Genomic DNA, 21,778 nt, shown 5'->3' with positions numbered 1-21,778 from the left:
GAAATATGGCGCCAATGAGGACAAAGGGTGGGCGCGTGAGAAGTTTAAATGTGTCGTGTTCGCCTTCTCATTGGCTCCTAGGAAGCCACGCCTCGGCGGTTCCGACTAATCGCAGAGAAGGATCTTGCCTGTCGAGAGCCTGGGGGCGGGGCTTAGTGAGGGGATCCTTATCGAACCAACGGGAGCGCAGCGCGTGAAAATCATATGAATATTCATTACAAAGGGGGCGTGGTTTCGCCGTGGAGGTCGGGCGCGAGCGAACATGGCGGTTTAGTTTCCTGTCGACGTCTCCTGCTGGAAGGCGACTTTTCTTTCCCGTTTCCTTTGTTTCTGCTCGGGCTCCGTCATGGAGATGAAGAAGAGGATCGGCCTGGAGCTGCGGAACCGGGACCCGGCCGAGGTAACGTTTACCGGGCACGGTCTTTACAGCGGGAGCCCGGTGGAGGGACGCGCCGACATTTTGAACCGGTGTGCGGTATGAACTGGTTTGTGAATGAACTGGTCTTGGTAGCGTGCATGAGGCAGATGTGCCGTCGGAGTGGCCTCGAGTTGCCTCTCAGGACCCGTCTGACTAACTAGGAAATGCACATTTCCATCGCTTAGCCTCTCTGTCACGTTCTTTTGATGTAACGCTAATGTTTGAAAGACTAAACACGGAGGGCTTTGCTGTAAAATGTGAAACCTGTTCGGGAGGCTGTAGTTGAGACGCCGAGGACACGGAGCGAGGACAAAGTAGGTGACTCTGCTGGTGCCTGTTCAATATACGACTAACTTCAATAAATACTTGACAAAATGCTCTTGTTGTCAGTCTGATATTTATGTTATACGTCGTTATCTGACGTCAAGTCGATGTGAGACCAGTTTACTCTTCATACAGTGTGTCATGAAGCATGTAGCCCGTTGTTTACACCCAGCTCGCCCACCGCTGTCAGCTGGGAAACTGTGATCGACTCAGATTAAGTTGTGATACCACAACAAGACTTTGTGCTGTCTTCACATCTCTTATGTTTTATATTCGAGACTACGGATCCACATATATCCTCGTAACTATACTCTACCCTGTGCAGCACTCACTGTCCAGATTAAACATGACTGTTACCTGTTGTTACGATAAGGACACACATAACTACACACAGGAGTGAGCGTGTCTTTTGACACATGACGGGGGAGCAGCTTGCTCCAGCCTTCATTTAGGATTTCGACGGCATGAATGAAACGTTTTCCACCTTCATGACGAACATATCACTTGTTCACTGGCGATACAAAAAATTAAAAAATGGATTAAGATTAACGCCAAGAATCGAACCTGCGATCATCTGCGACCACAGGGCCTCCTAACTTGCATCCCAACTACCATTGAGCTATAGAGGAATATGGGTTGATTACAGTCAGTTTAAGTTTTAGATGAATAGATAAATCACTCATAGTGATAATCAGTAACTGCGTTTCCTATTGTCGCATCAACTTTAATGCACAAAGCGGCTGTTGCCTATGCAATCACGTATTTGAGTTAGATGGATCTATGATGTTAGAAGAAAAGGCAGTCGGTGTTAGAATATATTATATAAATATTAATGTCTTCCAAAGTTACTATATTACTTACTTAATTTGCTCAAAGTCAGTTTTTGTTATTGTAAAGTACATTGTAATGTAAATCGGGTTATCGGGTGAAATACCTATAGCTCAATGGTAGTTCACAAGCAACGAACAGAACAGCAGGTGCACAAGTCGGCTGTTCGATTCTTTGAGAAATCCGTGTTTATATTATTTTTGTATTGTCGGTTTAGATATTTTTTTATCACCAGTGAACAAGTGATATGTTCGTCATGAAGGTGGAAAACGTTTCGTTAATGCCGTCGAAATCCTAAATGAAGGCTGGAGCAAGCTGCTCCCCCGTCATGTGTCAAAAGACACGCTCACTCCTGTGTGTAGTTATGTGTGTCCTTATCGTAACAACAGGTAACAGTCATGTTTAATCTGGACAGTGAGTGCTGCACAGGGTAGAGTATAGTTACGAGGATATATGTTGATCCGTAGTCTCGAATATAAAACATAAGAGATGTGAAGACAGCACAAAGTCTGTTGTGGTATCACAACTTAATCTGAGTCGATCACAGTTTCCCAGCTGACAGCGGTGGGCGAGCTGGGTGTAAACAACGGGCTACATGCTTCATGACACACTGTATGAAGAGTAAACTGGTCTCACATCGACTGGACGTCAGATAACGACGTATAACATAAATATCAGACTGACAACAAGAGCATTTTGTCAAGTATTTATTGAAGTTAGTCGTATATTGAACAGGCACCAGCAGAGTCACCTACTTTGTCCTCGCTCCGTGTCCTCGGCGTCTCAGCTACAGCCTCCCGAACAGGTTTCACATTTTACAGCAAAGTCATCCGTGTTTAGTCTTTCAAACATTAGCGTTACATCAAAAGAACGTGACAGAGAGGCTAAGCGATGGAAATGTGCATTTCCTAGTTAGTCAGACGGGTCCTGAGAGGCAACTCGAGGCCACTCCTACGGAACATCTGCCTCATGCACGCTACCAAGACCAGTTCATTCACAAACCAGTTCATACCGCACGCCGGGCGAACAACAACTTGTCCGCGGCTGTAATGCGGAGGGAACTGGCCCTCGACCCGGTGCCCCGGTGGGTTCAGAGCTCTCCCGGTTGGTTCTCCGACGCTCCTCCATTCTTTAAAGATGTAACATGTCTACAGTCCTGAGACCTCCTCCTCCTGGGGGCTAGGGTCTCAGGACCGGGACCTCCAGGAGGAGGGGGTCTCAGGACCGGGACCTCCAGGAGGAGGGGGTCTCAGGACCGGGACCTCCAGGAGGAGGAGGTCTCAGGACCGGGACCTCCAGGAGGAGGGGGTCTCAGGACCGGGACCTCCAGGAGGAGGGGGTCTCAGGACCGGGACCTCCAGGAGGAGGGGGTCTCAGGACCGGGGGGGCTAAGCCGCTCACAGTTTAAACCGACTCTTTGGTCGTTAACCGGAAGTCGTGTCCGCCCGCTTGCTTGGTAAATGCGCGAGCGGGAGTCGCTGGTTCATCAAAGAGTGTTTGTGAGACGAGATGAGTCCCTCCGTGAGGTCCAGATCTAAAACCTGGACGTTTTTATCGATTAGAAACTTATATATTATGTTATATTTCATATGTTCACAATGCTTGTTTATGCCATCATTCTAGAGTTCTGATTATTTAATCAACAACAAAAGATGAATCTGTGGGAGTTTGTGCTGGATGATGATGATGATGATGTGTTGTTGTTGTTGTTGTGGTGGTCAGGTGAGGGAGCTGGTGGTGGATAACTGCCGCTCCGCTGACGGAGAGGTGGAGGGCCTGACGGAGGAGTACACGGGGCTGGAGGTCCTCAGCATGGTGAACGTCGGCCTCTCGTCGCTCGCCAAGATGCCTTCGCTGCCCAAACTACGCAAGGTCGGCTTCACTTCCTGTTCCCACAATGCAACACTGCAGTGGTTTCTGCTCGTTAGTCTTCAGTGTGTGTGTGTGTGTGTGTGTGTGTGTGTGTAGCTGGAGGTGAGTGATAACACCATCTCAGGAGCTCTGGACACGCTGAAGGAGAAATGTCCCGACCTGGCGTACCTGAACCTGAGCGGGAACAAGATCAAAGAGCTGAGCAGCATCGACACGCTGGTGAGTCTGTGACATCACACAGGTCTGTGACATCACACAGGTGTGTGACATCACACAGGTCTGTGACATCACACAGGTGTGTGACGTCACACAGGTCTGTGACATCACACAGGTGTGTGACATCACACAGGTGTGTGACATCACACAGGTGTGTGACATCACACAGGTGTGTGACATCACACAGGTGTGTGATGTCACACAGGTCTGTGACATCACACAGGTGTGTGACGTCACACAGGTCTGTGACATCACACAGGTGTGTGATGTCACACAGGTCTGTGACGTCACACAGGTGTGTGACATCACACAGGTGTGTGACGTCACACAGGTCTGTGACATCACACAGGTCTGTGACATCACACAGGTGTGTGACATCACACAGGTGTGTGACGTCACACAGGTCTGTGACATCACACAGGTCTGTGACATCACACAGGTCTGTGACATCACACAGGTCTGTGACGTCACACAGGTCTGTGACGTCACACAGGTCTGTGACATCACACAGGTCTGTGACATCACACAGGTGTGTGACATCACACAGGTCTGTGACATCACACAGGTGTGTGACATCACACAGGTCTGTGACATCACACAGGTGTGTGACATCACACAGGTCTGTGACATCACACAGGTGTGTGACATCACACAGGTCTGTGACATCACACAGGTCTGTGACATCACACAGGTGTGTGACATCACACACCTGTCAGCTGACATCCTGTTATTCATAGCAGTCGTAATGTTGGTCTTTCACAATAAAAGTTCTCATCAAACACGTTAACTGTGTGATGACACTTGAACGCATCGTGATAGCGTAACAATGTGCCTCTGCTCATCTGAGTGGAGCCTGAATGCACCACCGGGGCACTTTGCTGAACTGTTCTCTCCGGTTCCGCAGCAGAACCTGAAGAACCTGAAGAGTCTGGACCTGTACGGCTGTGAGGTGTCCACGCTGGAGGACTACCGGGACACGGTGTTCCAGCTGCTGCCTCACCTGGCCTACCTGGACGGATTCGACCAGGACGACAACGAGGGGCCCGACTCGGAGGGAGACAACGGTACGACCCTCCCATCACGATGTAACGTATTGAACCTGAACACATCACGATGTAACGTATTGAACCTGAACACATCACGATGTAACCGAATTGAACCTGAACACATCACGATGTAACGTAGTGAACCTGAACACATCACGATGTAACCTTAGTGAACCTGAACACATCACGATGTAACCTTAGTGAACCTGAACACATCACGATGTAACGTATTGAACCTGAACACATCACGATGTAACGTAGTGAACCTGAACACATCACGATGTAACCGAATTGAACCTGAACACATCACGATGTAACGTAGTGAACCTGAACACATCACGATGTAACCTTAGTGAACCTGAACACATCACGATGTAACCTTAGTGAACCTGAACACATCACGATGTAACGTATTGAACCTGAACACATCACGATGTAACCGTAGTGAACCTGAACACATCACGATGTAACCGTATTGAACCTGAACACATCACGATGTAACCGTAGTGAACCTGAACACATCACGATGTAACCGTATTGAACCTGAACACATCACGATGTAACCGTATTGAACCTGAACACATCACGATGTAACCGTATTGAACCTGAACACATCACGATGTAACCGTATTGAACCTGAACACATCACGATGTAACCGTAGTGAACCTGAACGCATCACGATGTAACCTTAGTGAACTTGAACGCATCACGATGTAACCGTAGTGAACCTGAACGCATCACGATGTAACCGTATTGAACCTGAACACATCACGATGTTACCGTAGTGAACCTGAACACATCACGATGTAACCGTATTGAACCTGAACACATCACGATGTAACCGTAGTGAACCTGAACACATCACGATGTAACCTTAGTGAACCTGAACACATCACGATGTAACCGTAGTGAACCTGAACACATCACGATGTAACCGTAGTGAACCTGAACACATCACGATGTAACCGTAGTGAACCTGAACACATCACGATGTAACCGTAGTGAACCTGAACACATCACGATGTAACCGTATTGAACCTGAACACATCACGATGTAACCGTAGTGAACCTGAACACATCACGATGTAACCTTAGTGAACTTTAACGCATCACGATGTAACCGTAGTGAACCTGAACGCATCACGATGTAACCGTAGTGAACCTGAACGCATCACGATGTAACCGTAGTGAACCTGAACGCATCACGATGTAACCGTAGTGAACCTGAACGCATCACGATGTAACCGTAGTGAACCTGAACGCATCACAAATCAAAGTTGTTTCAGACGATGATGACGAAGAAGCAGGGCCACCTGGAGATGATGAAGAGGACAAGGACTCTGACAGCTCTGAGGGAGAGGAAGACGAGGTCGGCCTGTCGTACCTGATGAAGGAGGGAATCCAGGTGAGTTGTCCTCTCCTCCAGCTGTTCCTCTCTGTGGCCACCGGGCGGCGCTCTTCACCTTACTGATGCTCTTACTCTCAGGACGAGGAAGACGATGGAGACTATGTGGAAGAAGATGAGGAAGACGAGGAGGAAGATGGAGGTGAGGGCTTTAAAAGTGACAGATTGCTTTTATTTTGAAAAGTTTGAATATTGAACAAATATGTATATCTTATTATTATATTTAATCTGAAGCGTTAAGTGTTTAAAAGGTTCTTTTATAAATGTTGTTATTTAAGTACATTATTACTCGATGAACTTTATTCTGAAAATCTGATAATAAATAGGTAGAGTCGCTTTAATTTGAAAATCCTCTGGTCTCAGATGTCCAGGGGGAGAAGAGGAAGAGAGAAGCGGAGGACGACGGTGACGACGACGAAGAAGATGATGATGACGAATAAATGGAGCCCCTCCAGTGACCTCTGACCCCGCAGACAGACAGGAAACAGACAGGCAGGAAACAGGAAGTCAGATCCTGAGGTTCTGAACCTGCTTTGAAGAAACTGGATGTTATATTTCTGAAAACTTTATTTACAACCGCTCTGGGTAACAGTACTTCTCCTGAAGTTCTTTTAGAGGTACTTGTACTTCAGTTTTATGTTTGAATTAGAGTTGTCTGCATATTTCAGTTTGTTTTTCTCAGGAGTACACACAAGTACACACACACACAAGTACACACACACACAAGTACACACACACACACAAGTACACACACACACACCAGTACACACACACACAAGTACACACACACACAAGTACACACACACACAAGTACACACACACAAGTACACACACACACAAGTACACACACACACAAGTACACACACCAGTACACACACCAGTACACTCTGCTTTAGCGCCATACGAGCTGCTGGTGTGTTTTATTGTCATTGATCTCTTCAGAAGTTGTCATGTTCTTCTTCCTGTTTACGTTTATACTTCCTGTTTATCTTTCTATTTCCTGTTTATCTTTCCACCTCCTGTTTACGTTTCTACTCCCTGTTTATCTTTCCACTTCCTGTTTACGTTTCTACTTCCTGTTTATCTTTCTACTTCCTGTTTATGTTTCCACTTCCTGTTTACATTTCTTTAATAACAAACAAGTTGGACCCGCCTGGTCCACAACTTCAGAGACTGAACATCCAGGTCACTTCTGGACTACGTTACCCATGAGCATCGGCAGCAGTGCATTCTGGGAGGGTTTCGCTTCTTAAAATATCCCCACCTGTCGGCCTCGGCTCCTGGTCTTCGTCTGGACATAGAAGTGGTCTCTGTGGTCCTGGTCTCTGTGGTCCTGGTCTCTGTGGTCCTGGTCTATGTGGTCCTGGTCTCTGTGGTCCTGGTCTATGTGGTCCTGGTCTCTGTGGTCCTGGTCTATGTGGTCCTGGTCTATGTGGTCCTGGTCTCTGTGGTCCTGGTCTATGTGGTCCTGGTCTATATGGTCCTGGTCTATCTGGTCCTGGTCTCTGTGGTCCTGGTCCTGGTCTCTGTGGTCCTTGTCCTGGTCTCTGTGGTACTGGTCTATGTGGTCCTGGTCTCTGTGGTCCTGGTCCTGGTCTATGTGGTCCTGGTCTATGTGGTCCTGGTCTCTGTGGTCCTGGTCTCTGTGGTCCTGGTCTCTGTGGTCCTGGTCTATGTGGTCCTGGTCTCTGTGGTCCTGGTCTATGTGGTCCTGGTCTCTGTGGTCCTGGTCTATGTGGTCCTGGTCTATGTGGTCCTGGTCTATGTGGTCCTGGTCCTGGTCTATGTGGTCCTGGTCTCTGTGGTCCTGGTCCTGGTCTATGTGGTCCTGGTCTCTGTGGTCCTGGTCTATGTGGTCCTGGTCTATGTGGTCCTGGTCTCTGTGGTCCTGGTCTATGTGGTCCTGGTCTATATGATTCTGGTCCTGGTCTATGTGGTCCTGGTCCTGGTCTATCTGGTCCTGGTCTCTGTGGTCCTGGTCTATGTGGTCCTGGTCTCTGTGGTCCTTGTCCTGGTCTCTGTGGTCCTGGTCCTGGTCTCTGTGGTCCTGGTCTCTGTGGTCCTGGTCCTGGTCTCTGTGGTCCTGGTCTCTGTGGTCCTGGTCTATGTGGTCGATGTGGTCCTGGTCTATGTGGTCTATGTGGTCCTGGTCTATGTGGTCCTGGTCTCTGTGGTCCTGGTCTATGTGGTCCTGGTCCTGGTCTATGTGGTCCTGGTCCTGGTCTATGTGGTCCTGGTCTATGTGGTCCTGGTCCTGGTCTATGTGGTCCTGGTCTATGTGGTCCTGGTCTATGCGGTCCTGGTCCTGGTCTATGTGGTCGTGGTCCTGGTCTATGTGGTCGTGGTCCTGGTCTATGTGGTCCTGGTCCTGGTCTATGTGGTCGTGGTCTATGTGGTCGTGGTCCTGGTCTATGTGGTCCTGGTCCTGGTCTATGTGGTCGTGGTCTATGTGGTCCTGGTCCTGGTCTATGTGGTCGTGGTCCTGGTCTATGTGGTCCTGGTCTATGCGGTCCTGGTCCTGGTCTATGTGGTCGTGGTCCTGGTCTATGCGGTCGTGGTCCTGGTCTATGTGGTCCTGGTCCTGGTCTATGTGGTCGTGGTCTATGTGGTCCTGGTCTATGTGGTCCTGGTCTATGTGGTCCTGGTCTATGTGGTCCTGGTCTATGTGGTCGTGGTCTATGTGGTCCTGGTCTATGTGGTCCTGGTCTATGTGGTCCTGGTCTATGTGGTCCTGGTCTATGCGGTCCTGGTCTATGTGGTCGTGGTCCTGGTCTATGTGGTCGTGGTCCTGGTCTATGTGGTCCTGGTCCTGGTCTATGTGGTCGTGGTCTATGTGGTCGTGGTCCTGGTCTATGTGGTCCTGGTCCTGGTCTATGTGGTCGTGGTCTATGTGGTCCTGGTCTATGTGGTCCTGGTCTATGCGGTCCTGGTCTATGCGGTCCTGGTCCTGGTCTATGTGGTCCTGGTCTATGTGGTCCTGGTCTATGTGGTCCTGGTCTATGCGGTCCTGGTCCTGGTCTATGTGGTCCTGGTCCATGTGGTCGTGGTCTATGTGGTCCTGGTCTATGTGGTCCTGGTCTATGTGGTCCTGGTCTATGCGGTCCTGGTCCTGGTCTATGTGGTCGTGGTCTATGTGGTCCTGGTCTATGTGGTCCTGGTCTATGTGGTCCTGGTCTATGTGGTCCTGGTCTATGTGGTCCTGGTCTATGTGGTCCTGGTCTATGCGGTCCTGGTCCTGGTCTATGTGGTCGTGGTCCTGGTCTATGTGGTCCTGGTCCTGGTCTATGTGGTCGTGGTCCTGGTCTATGTGGTCCTGGTCTATGTGGTCCTGGTCTATGTGGTCCTGGTCTATGTGGTCCTGGTCTATGCGGTCCTGGTCCTGGTCTATGTGGTCGTGGTCCTGGTCTATGTGGTCCTGGTCTATGTGGTCCTGGTCTATGTGGTCCTGGTCTATGTGGTCCTGGTCTATGCGGTCCTGGTCCTGGTCTATGTGGTCCTGGTCTCTGACTCTCTTTGAATCTGTTCATTTAATTTGTGTATTTCTTGTTTTTCAATAAAGTTTTGATCCTCTTTGTTATTGAAACTTTCTACAAATCCAGAAGCTTCTGATCGGCAATCAATACCGTTAACGATGACGTCATCATGTCAACACGCCGTGAGGTCACTCAGCTGGACCAGGTCAGAGGTCATGTGACGTGTTCCTGAGTAATCAATAAGTTCTGCTCGCACACACGTATACACACACACATTTAAACAGTTTGAGGTCGTCTCACTGACCTGTGTGTGTGTGAATAGTTTACAGTGTAGATCTATTCCAACAAATGTCTCTCTAAGCTCCGCCCCCTCACACCTGTGCACACCTGGCTGCTCCGTTGCCACGGAAACAAGTTGAGACGTTTTGCATGAAAAAAATGTCGACAAGTAACCAACACACACAAATACACACACACAAATACACACACACACAAATACAGACACACAAATACACACACACACACGGGTCAATGAGACTGATCCAGGTTCAGTTTGCAGGTCTTTATTCCAGCAGGACTACATCTCCCATGATGCCCTCTGGCAGACGGAAGCCCTCGGGGACATTTCTAAACGTCCTTTCACACTTTGGTTGGTGGAGAAAGTCAAAAGAAAGAACGTTTAAACAAAGTCTTTATTTTGTGCAATAATTTAATTAATTTTCAAACCATGAAATGAAAACAACAACAATCTGTTTACAATCAGAGCTTCATCACAAACATTAAAAATATTTAAGTGTAAAGTTATAAAAAAACTTGAACTGGGATTCTTTTATTCGGACTCGACTGCGTTGAATCTGTAAAAAACGGATTTTAAATGAATTTATTCTTTCAGAAAACCGTAAAATACAAAACTCTGAATGTTTCTTTCAAAAATAAACTTCCAGTAAAAGTTTCTTCTGCTTATGGGTCCAAAAATAAAGTGTATCTCTGAAGCTCGATGTCAGGAGAGCTGCCCGCGTGCCTCTGAGCAGGACACACCATCAGGACTTCAGAATTCAATGTGGATCAAATGTTTGAATAAAACGTGAAAAGTACAAATAATAATTAATCTTAAAATAATAAATAAATCTGAAATGTTTTTACGTCTTTGAGAAAAAGACTTTTATGATCGTTGATTATTTAGACTTTGATCGTCTTGTGTGAAGGATGTTCTGTTTGTTGGCTAGAAGCTACTGGATAGCATAGCAGCACGGGAGCGAGGATGCTATGTTAGCATTAGCTTGCCAGTATCGGCTAATTCATGCTAGCTTGCTTGCTTTGTTTTTTTATTGTGTTCAGTTTCAGATTTAGTTTCTCTCGGGTTGTAGCTTCGTTAGCTCCGTTAGCTCCGTTAGCTAGTCCTGATGTGAAGAGACGAACAATCAAAGACTTGTTGGTCTTGTTGCTTCTTGTCTTGGTGGTCTTGGTGGGTCCTGGTGGTCTTGGTGGGTCCTGTTGGGTCTTGGTGGTCTTGTTGGTCTTGTCTTGTTGGGTCTTGGTGGTCTTGTTGCTTCTTGTCTTGGTGGTCTTGTTGGGTCTTTGTGGTCTTGGTGGGTCCTGGTGGTCTTGTTGCGTCTTGTGGGTCTTGTTGGTCTTGTCTTGGTGGTCTTGTTGCTTCTTGTCTTGGTGGTCTTGTTGCGTCTTGTCTTGGTGGTCTTGTTGGTCTTGTTGCTTCTTGTCTTGGTGGTCTTGTCTTGGTGGTCTTGTTGGGTCTTGTTGCTTCTTGTCTTGGTGGTCTTGTTGGGTCTTGGTGGTCTTGTTGCGTCTTGTCTTGGTGGTCTTGTTGCTTGTCTTGGTGGGTCTTGTTGCTTCTTGTCTTGGTGGTCTTGTCTTGGTGGTCTTGTTGGGTCTCGGTGGTCTTGTCTTGGTGGTCTTGTTGCGTCTTGTCTTGGTGGGTCTTGTTGCGTCTTGTCTTGTTGGGTCTTGGTGGTGTAGTTGGGTCTTGGTGGTCTTGTTGCTTCTTGTCTTGGTCTTGTTGCTTCTTGTCTTGGTGGTCTTGTTGCGTCTTGTCTTGTTGGGTCTTGTTGCGTCTTGTCTTGTTGGGTCTTGGTGGTCTTGTTGGGTCTTGGTGGTCTTGTTGCGTCTTGGTGGTCTTGTCTTGGTGGTCTTGTTGCGTCTTGTCTTGGTGGTCTTGTTGCTTGTCTTGGTGGGTCTTGTTGCGTCTTGTCTTGGTGGTCTTGTTGGGTCTTGGTGGTCTTGTTGCGTCTTGTCTTGTGTGGTCTTGTTGGGTGGTGGTCTTGTTGGGTCTTGGTGGTCTAATCAAGTTGGTCTCAGGTGTTTTAATGATTTGGGGTTTTGGATTCAAACAGAAGTCAAACGAGACTAAAGGACGACGTGGACTCTGGTCTTGGCACGTTTTGTTTTGTTCTTGAAGACCAGCTCTTCACCCTCACACGGGTCCTGGAGGGGTCCTGGAGGGGTCCTGGGAGCCCAACCAGTCTACATGTGCTTTGTGGACTTGGAGAAAGCTTTGGACCGGGTCCCTCGGGGGTTGTTGTGGGGGGGCTGCGGGGGTCTGGGGTTCCGGACCCGTTGCTACGGGCTCTCCGGTCTCTGTACCCTGCAGTAGGAGCTGTGTTCACATCCTCGGCATGAAGTCAGACACGGTCCCAGTGGGCGTCGGCCTCACCGGGCGGCCCTCCACCACCGTCCTGTTTGTGACTCATGGACATCTAGGAGCAGCCTGGGGGTGGAGCAGGTCCGGTTTGGGTGGAGCAGGTCCGGTTTGGGTGGAGCAGGTCAGGGGGTCTCGGGATCGCCTCCCTGCTGTTCTCAGAGGATGTGTTCCTGTTGACCTCTGACCGTGACCTCCGGCGCTCACTGGGCGTTTTGCAGCCGAGTGTGAAGCGGCGGGACGAGAGTCAGCACCTCCACCTGAGGGGGTGGTGCTCTGAGGGAACCGGGGGCCTGGTCCTCCAGGTGGGGCAGAGCGCCCCGAGCGGAGGAGTTCAAGTACCTCTGGGTCTTGTTGACGAGTGAGGCTCAGATGGAGGAGAATGGAGGGAGATGGAGGAGGCCTCCTGGACGCCTCCCTTTAGAGATTTTCCATGCTCGTCCAATGGGAGGAGACCCCGGGGAAGACCCAGGACACACTGGAGAGATTCTATCTCCCGGCTGGCCTGTGAACGCCTCGGGACCCCCAGAATGAGAGGGAACACGTAGCGGGTGAGAGGGAGTCTGGGTCTGCTGCCTGAGACCGACCCGGAATAAGCGGATGACAATGGATGGATGGATGTTTTGTTTTGTTTTCTTAACCTCTGAGGTTTCCGTGGAGACGTTGGTTGAGCTCGTGGTCCAGGAGTTCTTCAGGTGGTGGTCCGGATCCCAGCAGCGTCGCCTGAAGTCCAACGAGTTCTGGTCTGGACCTCGGTCCCAGACGGAGTCCACTCACATGAGGCTCTTCCGGTCCTGGTTTAGTTTGGTGCTGTTGTTGGACCGGCTGAGGGGGGGCGGGGCTGAGGGGGGGCGGAGCGTCCAGCTGCCGGCACAAAGCCCTCAGCTCCTTCACCTCCTCCAGCACCTTCTGGGCCTGGTTCCAGGTCGCCGCCGCCTCCCTCAGGAGCCGCTCGGCTTCAGTCGCCTCCTTCCCCTTCACCCTGCCCCGCTCCCTGGCCTCCCCCGACGCCTCCCCCTGCGCCTCCCCCAGCAGCCGCTCCGTCTCCTCCAGCTTGTGGCGGATCATCTCCTGCAGCCGGCTGACGGACGCCGTGGCGCCGCCCGGGTGCTTTAGGGTCTCGTCCATGGAGGCGTGGCGCCCCCCTGACCGGGTCCGGCCCGTCGGCTCCCGCACCGCCGCCGCCTCCCGGGGGAGGCTCTGGGACTTCCCAGAAGCCTCGGCGGTCCCGGCGGAGAGAGCGCCGTCGGTTTTGGACCTGGGACAATCGGGGCCGAGGTGGGACGTTGTTTTGTCCGAGTCGACCCTGAACCTGTCGCGGCCGTCTGCTCCCCGGGGAGGCGGAGCCTCCTCCTGGATCAGGTCCACAGTCAGCATCCCGTCTGAGGAAGAGAAGGCCTGGGGGGGAGGAGGAAGAACCACTCAGACCTCCAGACCGCATCACGGTCTACGTCCTGTGCTGGTTCTGGAGCTTCGGACTTAACCAGGAGACTCCCTAGTTTGGAGCACCTCTTCCAGGTCTTAGAGAACCACGTGGTTCTCTTAGGACCAGGTGGTTCTCTCAGGACCAGGTGGTTCTCTCAGGACCACGTGGTTCTCTCAGGACCAGGTGGTTCTCTTAGGACCAGGTGGTTCTCTCAGGACCAGGTGGTTCTCTCAGGACCACGTGGTTCTCTTAGGACCAGGTGGTTCTCTCAGGACCAGGTGGTTCTCTCAGGACCACGTGGTTCTCTCAGGACCAGGTGGTTCTCTTAGGACCAGGTGGTTCTCTCAGGACCAGGTGGTTCTCTTAGGACCAGGTGGTTCTCTCAGGACCAGGTGGTTCTCTTAGGACCACGTGGTTCTCTCAGGACCAGGTGGTTCTCTCAGGACCAGGTGGTTCTCTCAGGACCAGGTGGTTCTCTCAGGACCAGGTGGTTCTCTCAGGACCACGTGGTTCTCTCAGGACCAGGTGGTTCTCTCAGGACCAGGTGGTTCTCTCAGGACCACGTGGTTCTCTTAGGACCACGTGGTTCTCTCAGGACCAGGTGGTTCTCTCAGGACCACGTGGTTCTCCTCTCAGGAGCTCCAGTCATGTGGTGTTGAGGACCAGACGGACCACGGCCAGCAGGTGAGCTCTGGTCGGCAGCCGGCGGCTCTGAGGGATCTTCACTCGGTCCCGGGTCAGATGAGACAGCTGAGAGTCTTCTACTGTCACCTGTAAACAACAACAACACACCTTCTACTGTCACCTGTAAACAACAACACACCTGCTACTGTCACCTGTAAACAACAACAACACACCTTCTACTGTCACCTGTAAACAACAACAACACACCTTCTACTGTCACCTGTAAACAACAACACACCTGCTACTGTCACCTGTAAACAACAACACACCTTCTACTGTCACCTGTAAACAACAACAACACACCTTCTACTGTCACCTGTAAACAACAACACACCTGCTACTGTCACCTGTAAACAACAACGCACCTTCTACTGTCACCTGTAAACAACAACACACCTGCTACTGTCACCTGTAAACAACAACGCACCTTCTACTGTCACCTGTAAACAACAACACACCTGCTACTGTCACCTGTAAACAACACACCTGCTACTGTCACCTGTAAACAACAACACACCTTCTACTGTCACCTGTAAACAACAACACACCTGCTACTGTTCTACAGAAGGAAGGGTGCACTGTCCCTTTAAGGGGCCCAGGATGGCGCCCTGAGGAACCTCTGAGCTGGAAGCTGCAGCTCCTCTGAAGTCCAGCAGAGGGCGATGTGATGAAATGTATGGAGTCACATGATCAAGAAGTTAAGATATTGATCACGGTATTGATCAGGGTATTGATCAGAATATTGATCAGGGTATTGACTGGTGGGAGAGGTGAATGTTGCTGACTGAATGTCGCTCTGACACACTTCCTGTTACTGCGGACAGAAATAAACACAACGTTCTGAGCCACAGAGAAGAGACTCTTCAAATACTTAAACCCTGACGGTGTTCCATGCTTCAAACCAACAAAACAACTCGCTGGTCAGCAGGTAAACTTCTCAGACTCATTCACATATTTAAAGAGACGTCGCGTTTCATCGCAAACATTTCCCTCCAAACCTCGTCCAGGATCTTGTTTTTGGCTCGTGTGATGGAGACGTTCAGGACGCTGATCCACGACTCCTTCTCCTCCGGGCTGACGGCGAGGAACACCAGGTTAGAGACCTGCAACACACGGAGGTTCTGTATTGATCCTGACCACCAGGGTGCGACTCCTCTGGTTGTATAGAAGTCTATGCTTCATGTGTTAGAGCTGCATTCTCTCTCCTGACCACCAGGGGGCGACTCCTCTGGTTGTATAGAAGTCTATGGTTCATGTGTTAGAGCTGCATTCTCTCTCCTGACCACCAGGGGGTGTCTACTGAATTCTGCATCTTTTAATATTCATGAAGCTGGTTCTGATTTCTGTGCGACAGTAAATACTCTGAGACATCACACACTGGATGACCTCACAGTTCAGAACACACACACTTTCCTGCAGACTCAGGGGGAGACACATCACTGTGTGTGTGTGTGTGTGTGTGTGTGTGTGTGTGTGTGTGTGTGTGTGTGTGTGTGTGTGTGTGTGTGTGTGTGTGTGTGTGTGTGTGTGTGTGTGTGTGTGAGATAGAAGCGGCCACCTTTCTGCAGGACACCTGATCTCTCCCCAGGGCATTCTGGGTATTTGTGGCATGGCCTGCAGATATCTAGTGTATGTGTGAGTGTGTGTGTGTGATGATGATGAGGCAGTAACCTTCCTCACATTACTCCATGAAACCAATTTGGAGCATTTCTTCTTCTGTGGTGTTTTCATCTGATGGAACACATCGAATGTAGAGCTGCTGATATGAACTCACAGACAGACAGACAGGTAGAGAGACAGGTAGACAGACAGGTAGACAGACAGGTAGAGACAGGTAGACAGGCAGGTAGACAGACAGGTAGAGAGACAGGTAGACAGACAGGTAGACAGACAGGTAGAGAGACAGGTAGACAGACAGGTAGAGACAGGTAGACAGACAGGTAGAGAGACAGGTAGACAGACAGGTAGACAGACAGGTAGAGAGACAGGTAGACAGACAGGTAGACAGACGGGTAGAGAGACAGGTAGACAGACAGGTAGACAGACAGGTAGAGAGACAGGTAGACAGACAGGTAGACAGACAGGTAGACAGACAGGTAGACAGACAGGTAGACAGACAGGTAGACAGACAGGTAGAGAGACAGGTAGAGAGACAGGTAGACAGACAGGTAGAGAGACAGGTAGACAGACAGGTAGACAGACAGGTAGAGACAGGTAGAGAGACAGGTAGACAGACAGGTAGAGAGACAGGTAGACAGACAGGTAGAGAGACAGGTAGACAGACAGGTAGACAGACAGACAGGCAGGTGTACCGTGCTCCCCGGCGAGCTGCAGCGCTGCAGTTTGAACTTGCTGAGGTTCTTCTTGCTCCGGCTCTTGTTCTTGCGGATCTCCTCAACGCGGTCGAAGTCCGTCAGGTCCAGAACCTCATCGGCCCGCCCAAGCTCCGCCCCCCTCACCTGCAGGACACACAGGTGATGCTAAGCTAGCAACCAGACCGCTACAGAGGAAGAGAAGAAGGGTTGAGCAGGTAGAGAACAGAGAACCTGAACATGTAGAGAACAGAGAACCTGAACATGTAGAGAACAGAGAACCTGAACATGTAGAGAACCTGAACATGTAGAGAACAGAGAACCCGAACAGGTAGAGAACAGAGAACCTGAACAGGTAGAGAACAGAGAACCTGAGCAGGTAGAGAACAGAGAACCTGAACATGTAGAGAACATAGAACCTGAGCAGGTAGAGAACAGAGAACCTGGGCAGGTAGAGAACAGAGAACCTGAGCATGTAGAGAACATAGAACCTGAACAGGTAGAGAACAGAGAACCTGAACATGTAGAGAACATAGAACCTGAGCAGGTAGAGAACAGAGAACCTGAACAGGTAGAGAACAGAGAACCTGAACATGTAGAGAACATAGAACCTGAACAGGTAGAGAACAGAGAACCTGAACATGTAGAGAACATAGAACCTGAACAGGTAGAGAACAGAGAACCTGAACATGTAGAGAACAGAGAACTCGTGACACATTTCATGTCAAAGAGTTGGACGTTTACATTAATGCAGACAGGAAGTCATCCACCTGAATCTGAAAGGGGAACCTTGGTTCCTCTGAATCCACACACACACACACACACACACGTCTCTTCTTAGAGTTCAGTGAGTTTCCTCAGGAAGTGAAACTGCTGACAGATTCTCATGAACCACAGAAGAAGAAGTCTGGAGCTCAGATGCCCTAATATGGTCGTGGAGCGTCGATGTCATGTGACAGTTGGTCATGTGACAGTTGGTCATGTGACAATTGGTCATGTGACAGTTGGTCATGTGACAATTGGTCATGTGACAGCTGGTCATGTGACAGTTGGTCATGTGACAGTTGGTCATGTGACAGCTGGTCATGTGACAATTGGTCATGTGACAGCTGGTCATGTGACAGCTGGTCATGTGACAATTGGTCATGTGACAGCTGGTCATGTGACAGTTGGTCATGTGACAATTGGTCATGTGACAGCTGGTCATGTGACAATTGGTCATGTGACAGCTGGTCATGTGACAGTTGGTCATGTGACAGCTGGTCATGTGACAATTGGTCATGTGACAGCTGGTCATGTGACAATTGGTCATGTGACAGTTGTGTCTGGAGGAACCGAGGACCTAAAGGAGGAACTCTTTGTTTCTGTGGAGCTCGGAGATAAAAACACCTGAGACCAACAGTAACATGTCGGGTTCCTCAGGGGAACGTCCCGGGCCCTCGGGATCCTCAGGGAAACGTCCTGGGCCCTCGGGATCCTCAGGAAAACGTCCCGGGCCCTCGGGATCCTCAGGGGAACGTCCTGGGCCCTCGGGATCCTCAGGGGAAGGTTCTAACAGGATGTTCTGTGGCTGATAAAGGTTCCAACAGGATGTTCTGTGGCTGATAAAGGTTCCAACAGGATGTTCTGTGGCAGATAAAGGTTCTAACAGGATGTTCTGCGGCTGATAAAGGTTCCAACAGGATGTTCTGCGGCTGATAAAGGTTCTAACAGGATGTTCTGCGGCTGATAAAGGTTCTAACAGGACGTTCTGCGGCAGATAAAGGTTCCAACAGGACGTTCTGCGGCAGATAAAGGTTCCAACAGGACGTTCTGTGGCAGATAAAGGTTCTAACAGGACGTTCTGTGGCAGATAAAGGTTCTAACAGGACGTTCTGTGGCAGATAAAGGTTCCAACAGGAGGTCTGTGGCAGATAAAGGTTCTAACAGGACGTTCTGTGGCAGATAAAGGTTCTAACAGGATGTTCTGTGGCAGATAAAGGTTCCAACAGGACGTTCTGCGGCAGATAAAGGTTCCAACAGGATGTTCTGCGGCTGATAAAGGTTCCAACAGGACGTTCTGTGGCAGATAAAGGTTCTAACAGGACGTTCTGTGGCAGATAAAGGTTCCAACAGGACGTTCTGCGGCAGATAAAGGTTCCAACAGGATGTTCTGCGGCAGATAAAGGTTTTCTGGGGATGTTCCGCCCTGTGTGGGCAGCAGTGAAACTGGAGCTCTCTGTTTTCGCAGCTCAGACTGAAACTCGACTCCTCCACGTCATGCAGAACGTCCTGCAGAACGTCCTGCAGAACGTTAAAAATAAAATAAAAAAGCTGCACTGTCCCTTTAAATCTGTTACGTAATGAGGTTAATGAAGAGTGACGCCAACACCTCGTTACCAAGGTGATCAACGAGGCGACCATGATGGATCTATAATCAATGTGTTGTAGATCACGCCCCCTCTGTCCCACCTGCAGGCCACGCCCCCTCGGACTCACCTCTTTCTCGCAGACCAACAGCTGGTCTCCCCTCAGGACCACGAATCGGTTCCTCCAGATCTCTCTGAAGATCCCTTTCCCGCAGAACTTCCGGATCCAGCCGACCTTATCGGGCGGAACGTGCTGCGGCGCCGAGTCCGACGCCCCCTGGACAGGAAACAGGAAACAGGAAGCTGTCAGAGGAGCGCTGTCAGAGCATGGCGAAGTGAGCAAACACTGGACCTCCTCTCTGCAGACAACGTTCCATTGACGCTGTTCTATTGGCGTTGATATATGATATATAATGATGTATATATTATATATAATACAATGTATAATATGTATTTTATAGGGCTGTCAGCGTTAACGCGTTAATCTATGCGATTAATTTGGCCGCGTTAACGCACTAAAATATTTTAACGAAAAAATTTTATTTATTTTTTAAAACCGCGGCAGTACGGTTTGACACTGTTTCCGTTTTTAAAACAATTATTTCTCCGCGAAAATAAGGAGCATAAATGAGTTTAACTGGTGGATGAATCAGTCGGGTTTCCTCCTGCTCCTCCTTCCTCCCGTCTCCCCCTCTGAGACACAGAGGAACGGAGGGGCGACGTGTCGGGGGACGCGGCGCGGAAAGACTCGTCACACGAAACCTTCACCGTGATTGGTCAATCCGTTTGTCTGTCAACATTTCGGGAAAAAACAACCAATGAACACTCAGTAAATCACAAAGGACCTCCCACCTCACAGGTGAGGCTCATTAGCAGCCTGTCAGTCAGAGAGCAGAGAACACGGCGCGAGGACAATGAGCCTCATTTCAGAGCTGAGATTGTTCTGGAATGTTTGATGTAGAACACGTGGGGGTGTGTCACATGCAAAATACTTTAAACGAATTTAATTTATTTTGTAAAATGTATAAAATGCCCCCAGCCTCCAGAGGGTGAACGTGACATATGTGAATGTCAGTCAGTTACCAAGGCCACTGGTTCTGCTGTTCAGTGGTAAAGATGACAGGACCAATGGGGTCTCAATATACTTTTTTTTTTTTACTAATCTGATGTTTCACTGAAGAAACAATTTATCATCCACGATATTAAATACCTCGCTGGCACTGTAAATGTAGGAGCCTCTTTGAAAACACAGCTCTGTGTGAAGTTTTGTCTTTAAAAAGAAGGAAACACTTTTAAGCGCGATTAATCGCGATTAATTAATCGCAATTTCAAAATGTGCGATTAATTAGTTAATTTATTTTAATCGATTGACAGCCCTAGTATTTTATCTATATTATATATAATAATGTATTACATATAATATAATAATATATTTATATTTATTTAAATGTAATAATAGATATTTTATATCAGATATATAATGATATAATATATTTATTTTATTATATGATGATATCTCTTCATGTATAGATAAAATAAATAGTATTATATATTTTATGTATAATATGTATTATAATAATACATGTTAAATGGTTATTTTAAAACTCTAACTAATTAAACTTTCACTTCAGATTGAAACACAAAAGTCATTTGATCCTCTTTATTAACTTTAAACGTTCCTCTTTGTTTTTTAATTTCTTCATAATAACAAAAACGTTTCGACGTCAACAGCGCTCTTATTCTGAAAACCGGAAGTATAGTCTCAAATGCAAGCTGCTTGCGCCTTCAAAATAAAAGCTTGAATATAATCCTTGAGGCTTTTGTTCCTCGAGCTCCGTGTAACGGGCAGAAAGAGGACCGGGAGCACTCACCCGTTTACCGGAGTGGTTCTCCTTCATTGTGTTGAATTAGACCACTTCACAGCTCGCTGTGTCCCCGCGGAGAGGCCCCGGTGAAGCCCCGGTGAAGCCCCGCAGGAGGAGCGGAGCGTCGGCCTCAGCTCCGCCGCTCCTCAGCTGCTGATCCCGGCTGCGTCTCTGCCGCGTCGCCCAGCTGCTCCGTGCTGCTGCCGCCGGGCTCCGATGCGCTCTGACCGGCCAGGAGCCGCGCTGAGAGTCGGTGTCCGGTTCCTCCCCCCCCCCCCCCTCGCTGGCTCAGCGGCTCCTCGGCAGAACAACAGCGCCACTTATCGACCCTATAGATACAATACATCATCACACTATATATATTATATACAACCCTCTTTATATATATATAATATGTACACTACCGTTCAAAAGTTTGGGATCACCCAGACAATTTCGTGTTTTCCATGAAAACTCACTTTTATTTATCAAATGAGTTGCAAAATGTATAGAAAATATAGTCAAGACATTGACAAGGTTAGAAATAATGATTTGTATTTGAAGTATTAATTGTTTTCTTCAAACTTTGCTTTCGTCAAAGAATGGTCCTTTTGCAGCAATTCCAGCATTGCAGACCTTTGGCATTCTAGCTGTTAATTTGTTGAGGTAATCTGTTGAAATGTCACCCCACGCTTCCTGAAGCACCTCCACCAGTTGGATTGGCTTGATGGGCACTTCTTGAGGACCATACGGTCAAGCTGCTCCCACAACAGCTCAATGGTTGAGATCTGGTGACTGGCCACTCCATTACAGACAGCAAGCTGCCTGCTTCTTCCCTCAAGAGTTCTTCACAATGTGGAGGTGTGCTTTGGGTCATTGTCCTGTTGGAGGAGGACATTGGCTCCAATCAAGCGCTGCCCACAGGGTA

General features: G+C 49.0%; 2 protein-coding genes across 5 annotated transcripts; one reads left to right on the top strand and one right to left on the bottom strand.

Moving 5' to 3' along the window:
* Positions 1–251: 251 nt before the first annotated feature.
* Positions 252–6,774, top strand: LOC130212764 (acidic leucine-rich nuclear phosphoprotein 32 family member E-like). Of its 4 annotated transcripts, none has more exons than XM_056443947.1 (7): positions 252–400; positions 3,293–3,442; positions 3,539–3,661; positions 4,566–4,722; positions 5,983–6,110; positions 6,192–6,252; positions 6,474–6,774. In XM_056443947.1, the coding sequence occupies exons 1-7, from the start codon at positions 347–349 to the stop codon at positions 6,548–6,550; spliced, it is 750 nt and encodes a 249-aa protein (XP_056299922.1). In that variant the 5' UTR covers positions 252–346; the 3' UTR covers positions 6,551–6,774. The 4 variants fall into 4 exon arrangements, with proteins under 4 accessions (XP_056299922.1, XP_056299923.1, XP_056299921.1 ...); XM_056443948.1 differs by having other exon boundaries at positions 4,563–4,722; positions 5,992–6,110; XM_056443946.1 differs by having other exon boundaries at positions 4,563–4,722.
* A 3,483-nt stretch (positions 6,775–10,257) lies between these two features.
* Positions 10,258–21,097, bottom strand: plekho1b (pleckstrin homology domain containing, family O member 1b). The gene is made up of 6 exons (XM_056443945.1): positions 20,878–21,097; positions 19,137–19,283; positions 16,659–16,805; positions 15,345–15,449; positions 14,335–14,433; positions 10,258–13,634 (listed from the first exon to the last, which is right to left on the bottom strand). Exons 1-6 carry the CDS (start codon positions 20,902–20,904, stop codon positions 12,873–12,875), a joined length of 1,287 nt encoding a protein of 428 aa, XP_056299920.1. The 5' UTR covers positions 20,905–21,097; the 3' UTR covers positions 10,258–12,872.
* Between the last annotated feature and the right edge of the window lie 681 nt (positions 21,098–21,778).

The sequence above is a fragment of the Pseudoliparis swirei genome, chromosome 22 (assembly GCF_029220125.1).
Source record: "Pseudoliparis swirei isolate HS2019 ecotype Mariana Trench chromosome 22, NWPU_hadal_v1, whole genome shotgun sequence".
Lineage (NCBI taxonomy): Eukaryota > Metazoa > Chordata > Actinopteri > Perciformes > Liparidae > Pseudoliparis > Pseudoliparis swirei.
The sequence above is the reverse complement of the archived record's forward strand: the minus strand, read 5'-3'. Positions and strand labels throughout refer to the sequence as shown.

Excerpts from the sequence above, each read along its gene's own strand:
- LOC130212764 (XM_056443946.1), top strand. The coding sequence starts at position 347 with ATGGAGATGAAGAAGAGGATCGGCCTGGAGCTGCGGAACCGGGACCCG. Across the intron at positions 401-3,292 it reads GGAACCGGGACCCGGCCGAG|GTGAGGGAGCTGGTGGTGGA; the intron begins GTAACGTTTACC and ends TGTGGTGGTCAG. Across the intron at positions 6,111-6,191 it reads TGATGAAGGAGGGAATCCAG|GACGAGGAAGACGATGGAGA; the intron begins GTGAGTTGTCCT and ends TCTTACTCTCAG.
- plekho1b (XM_056443945.1), bottom strand. The coding sequence starts at position 20,904 with ATGAAGGAGAACCACTCCGGTAAACGG. Across the intron at positions 15,450-16,658 it reads GCAGCTCGCCGGGGAGCACG|GTCTCTAACCTGGTGTTCCT; the intron begins GTACACCTGCCT and ends CGTGTGTTGCAG. Across the intron at positions 14,434-15,344 it reads AAAACAAGATCCTGGACGAG|GTGACAGTAGAAGACTCTCA; the intron begins GTTTGGAGGGAA and ends TGTTGTTTACAG.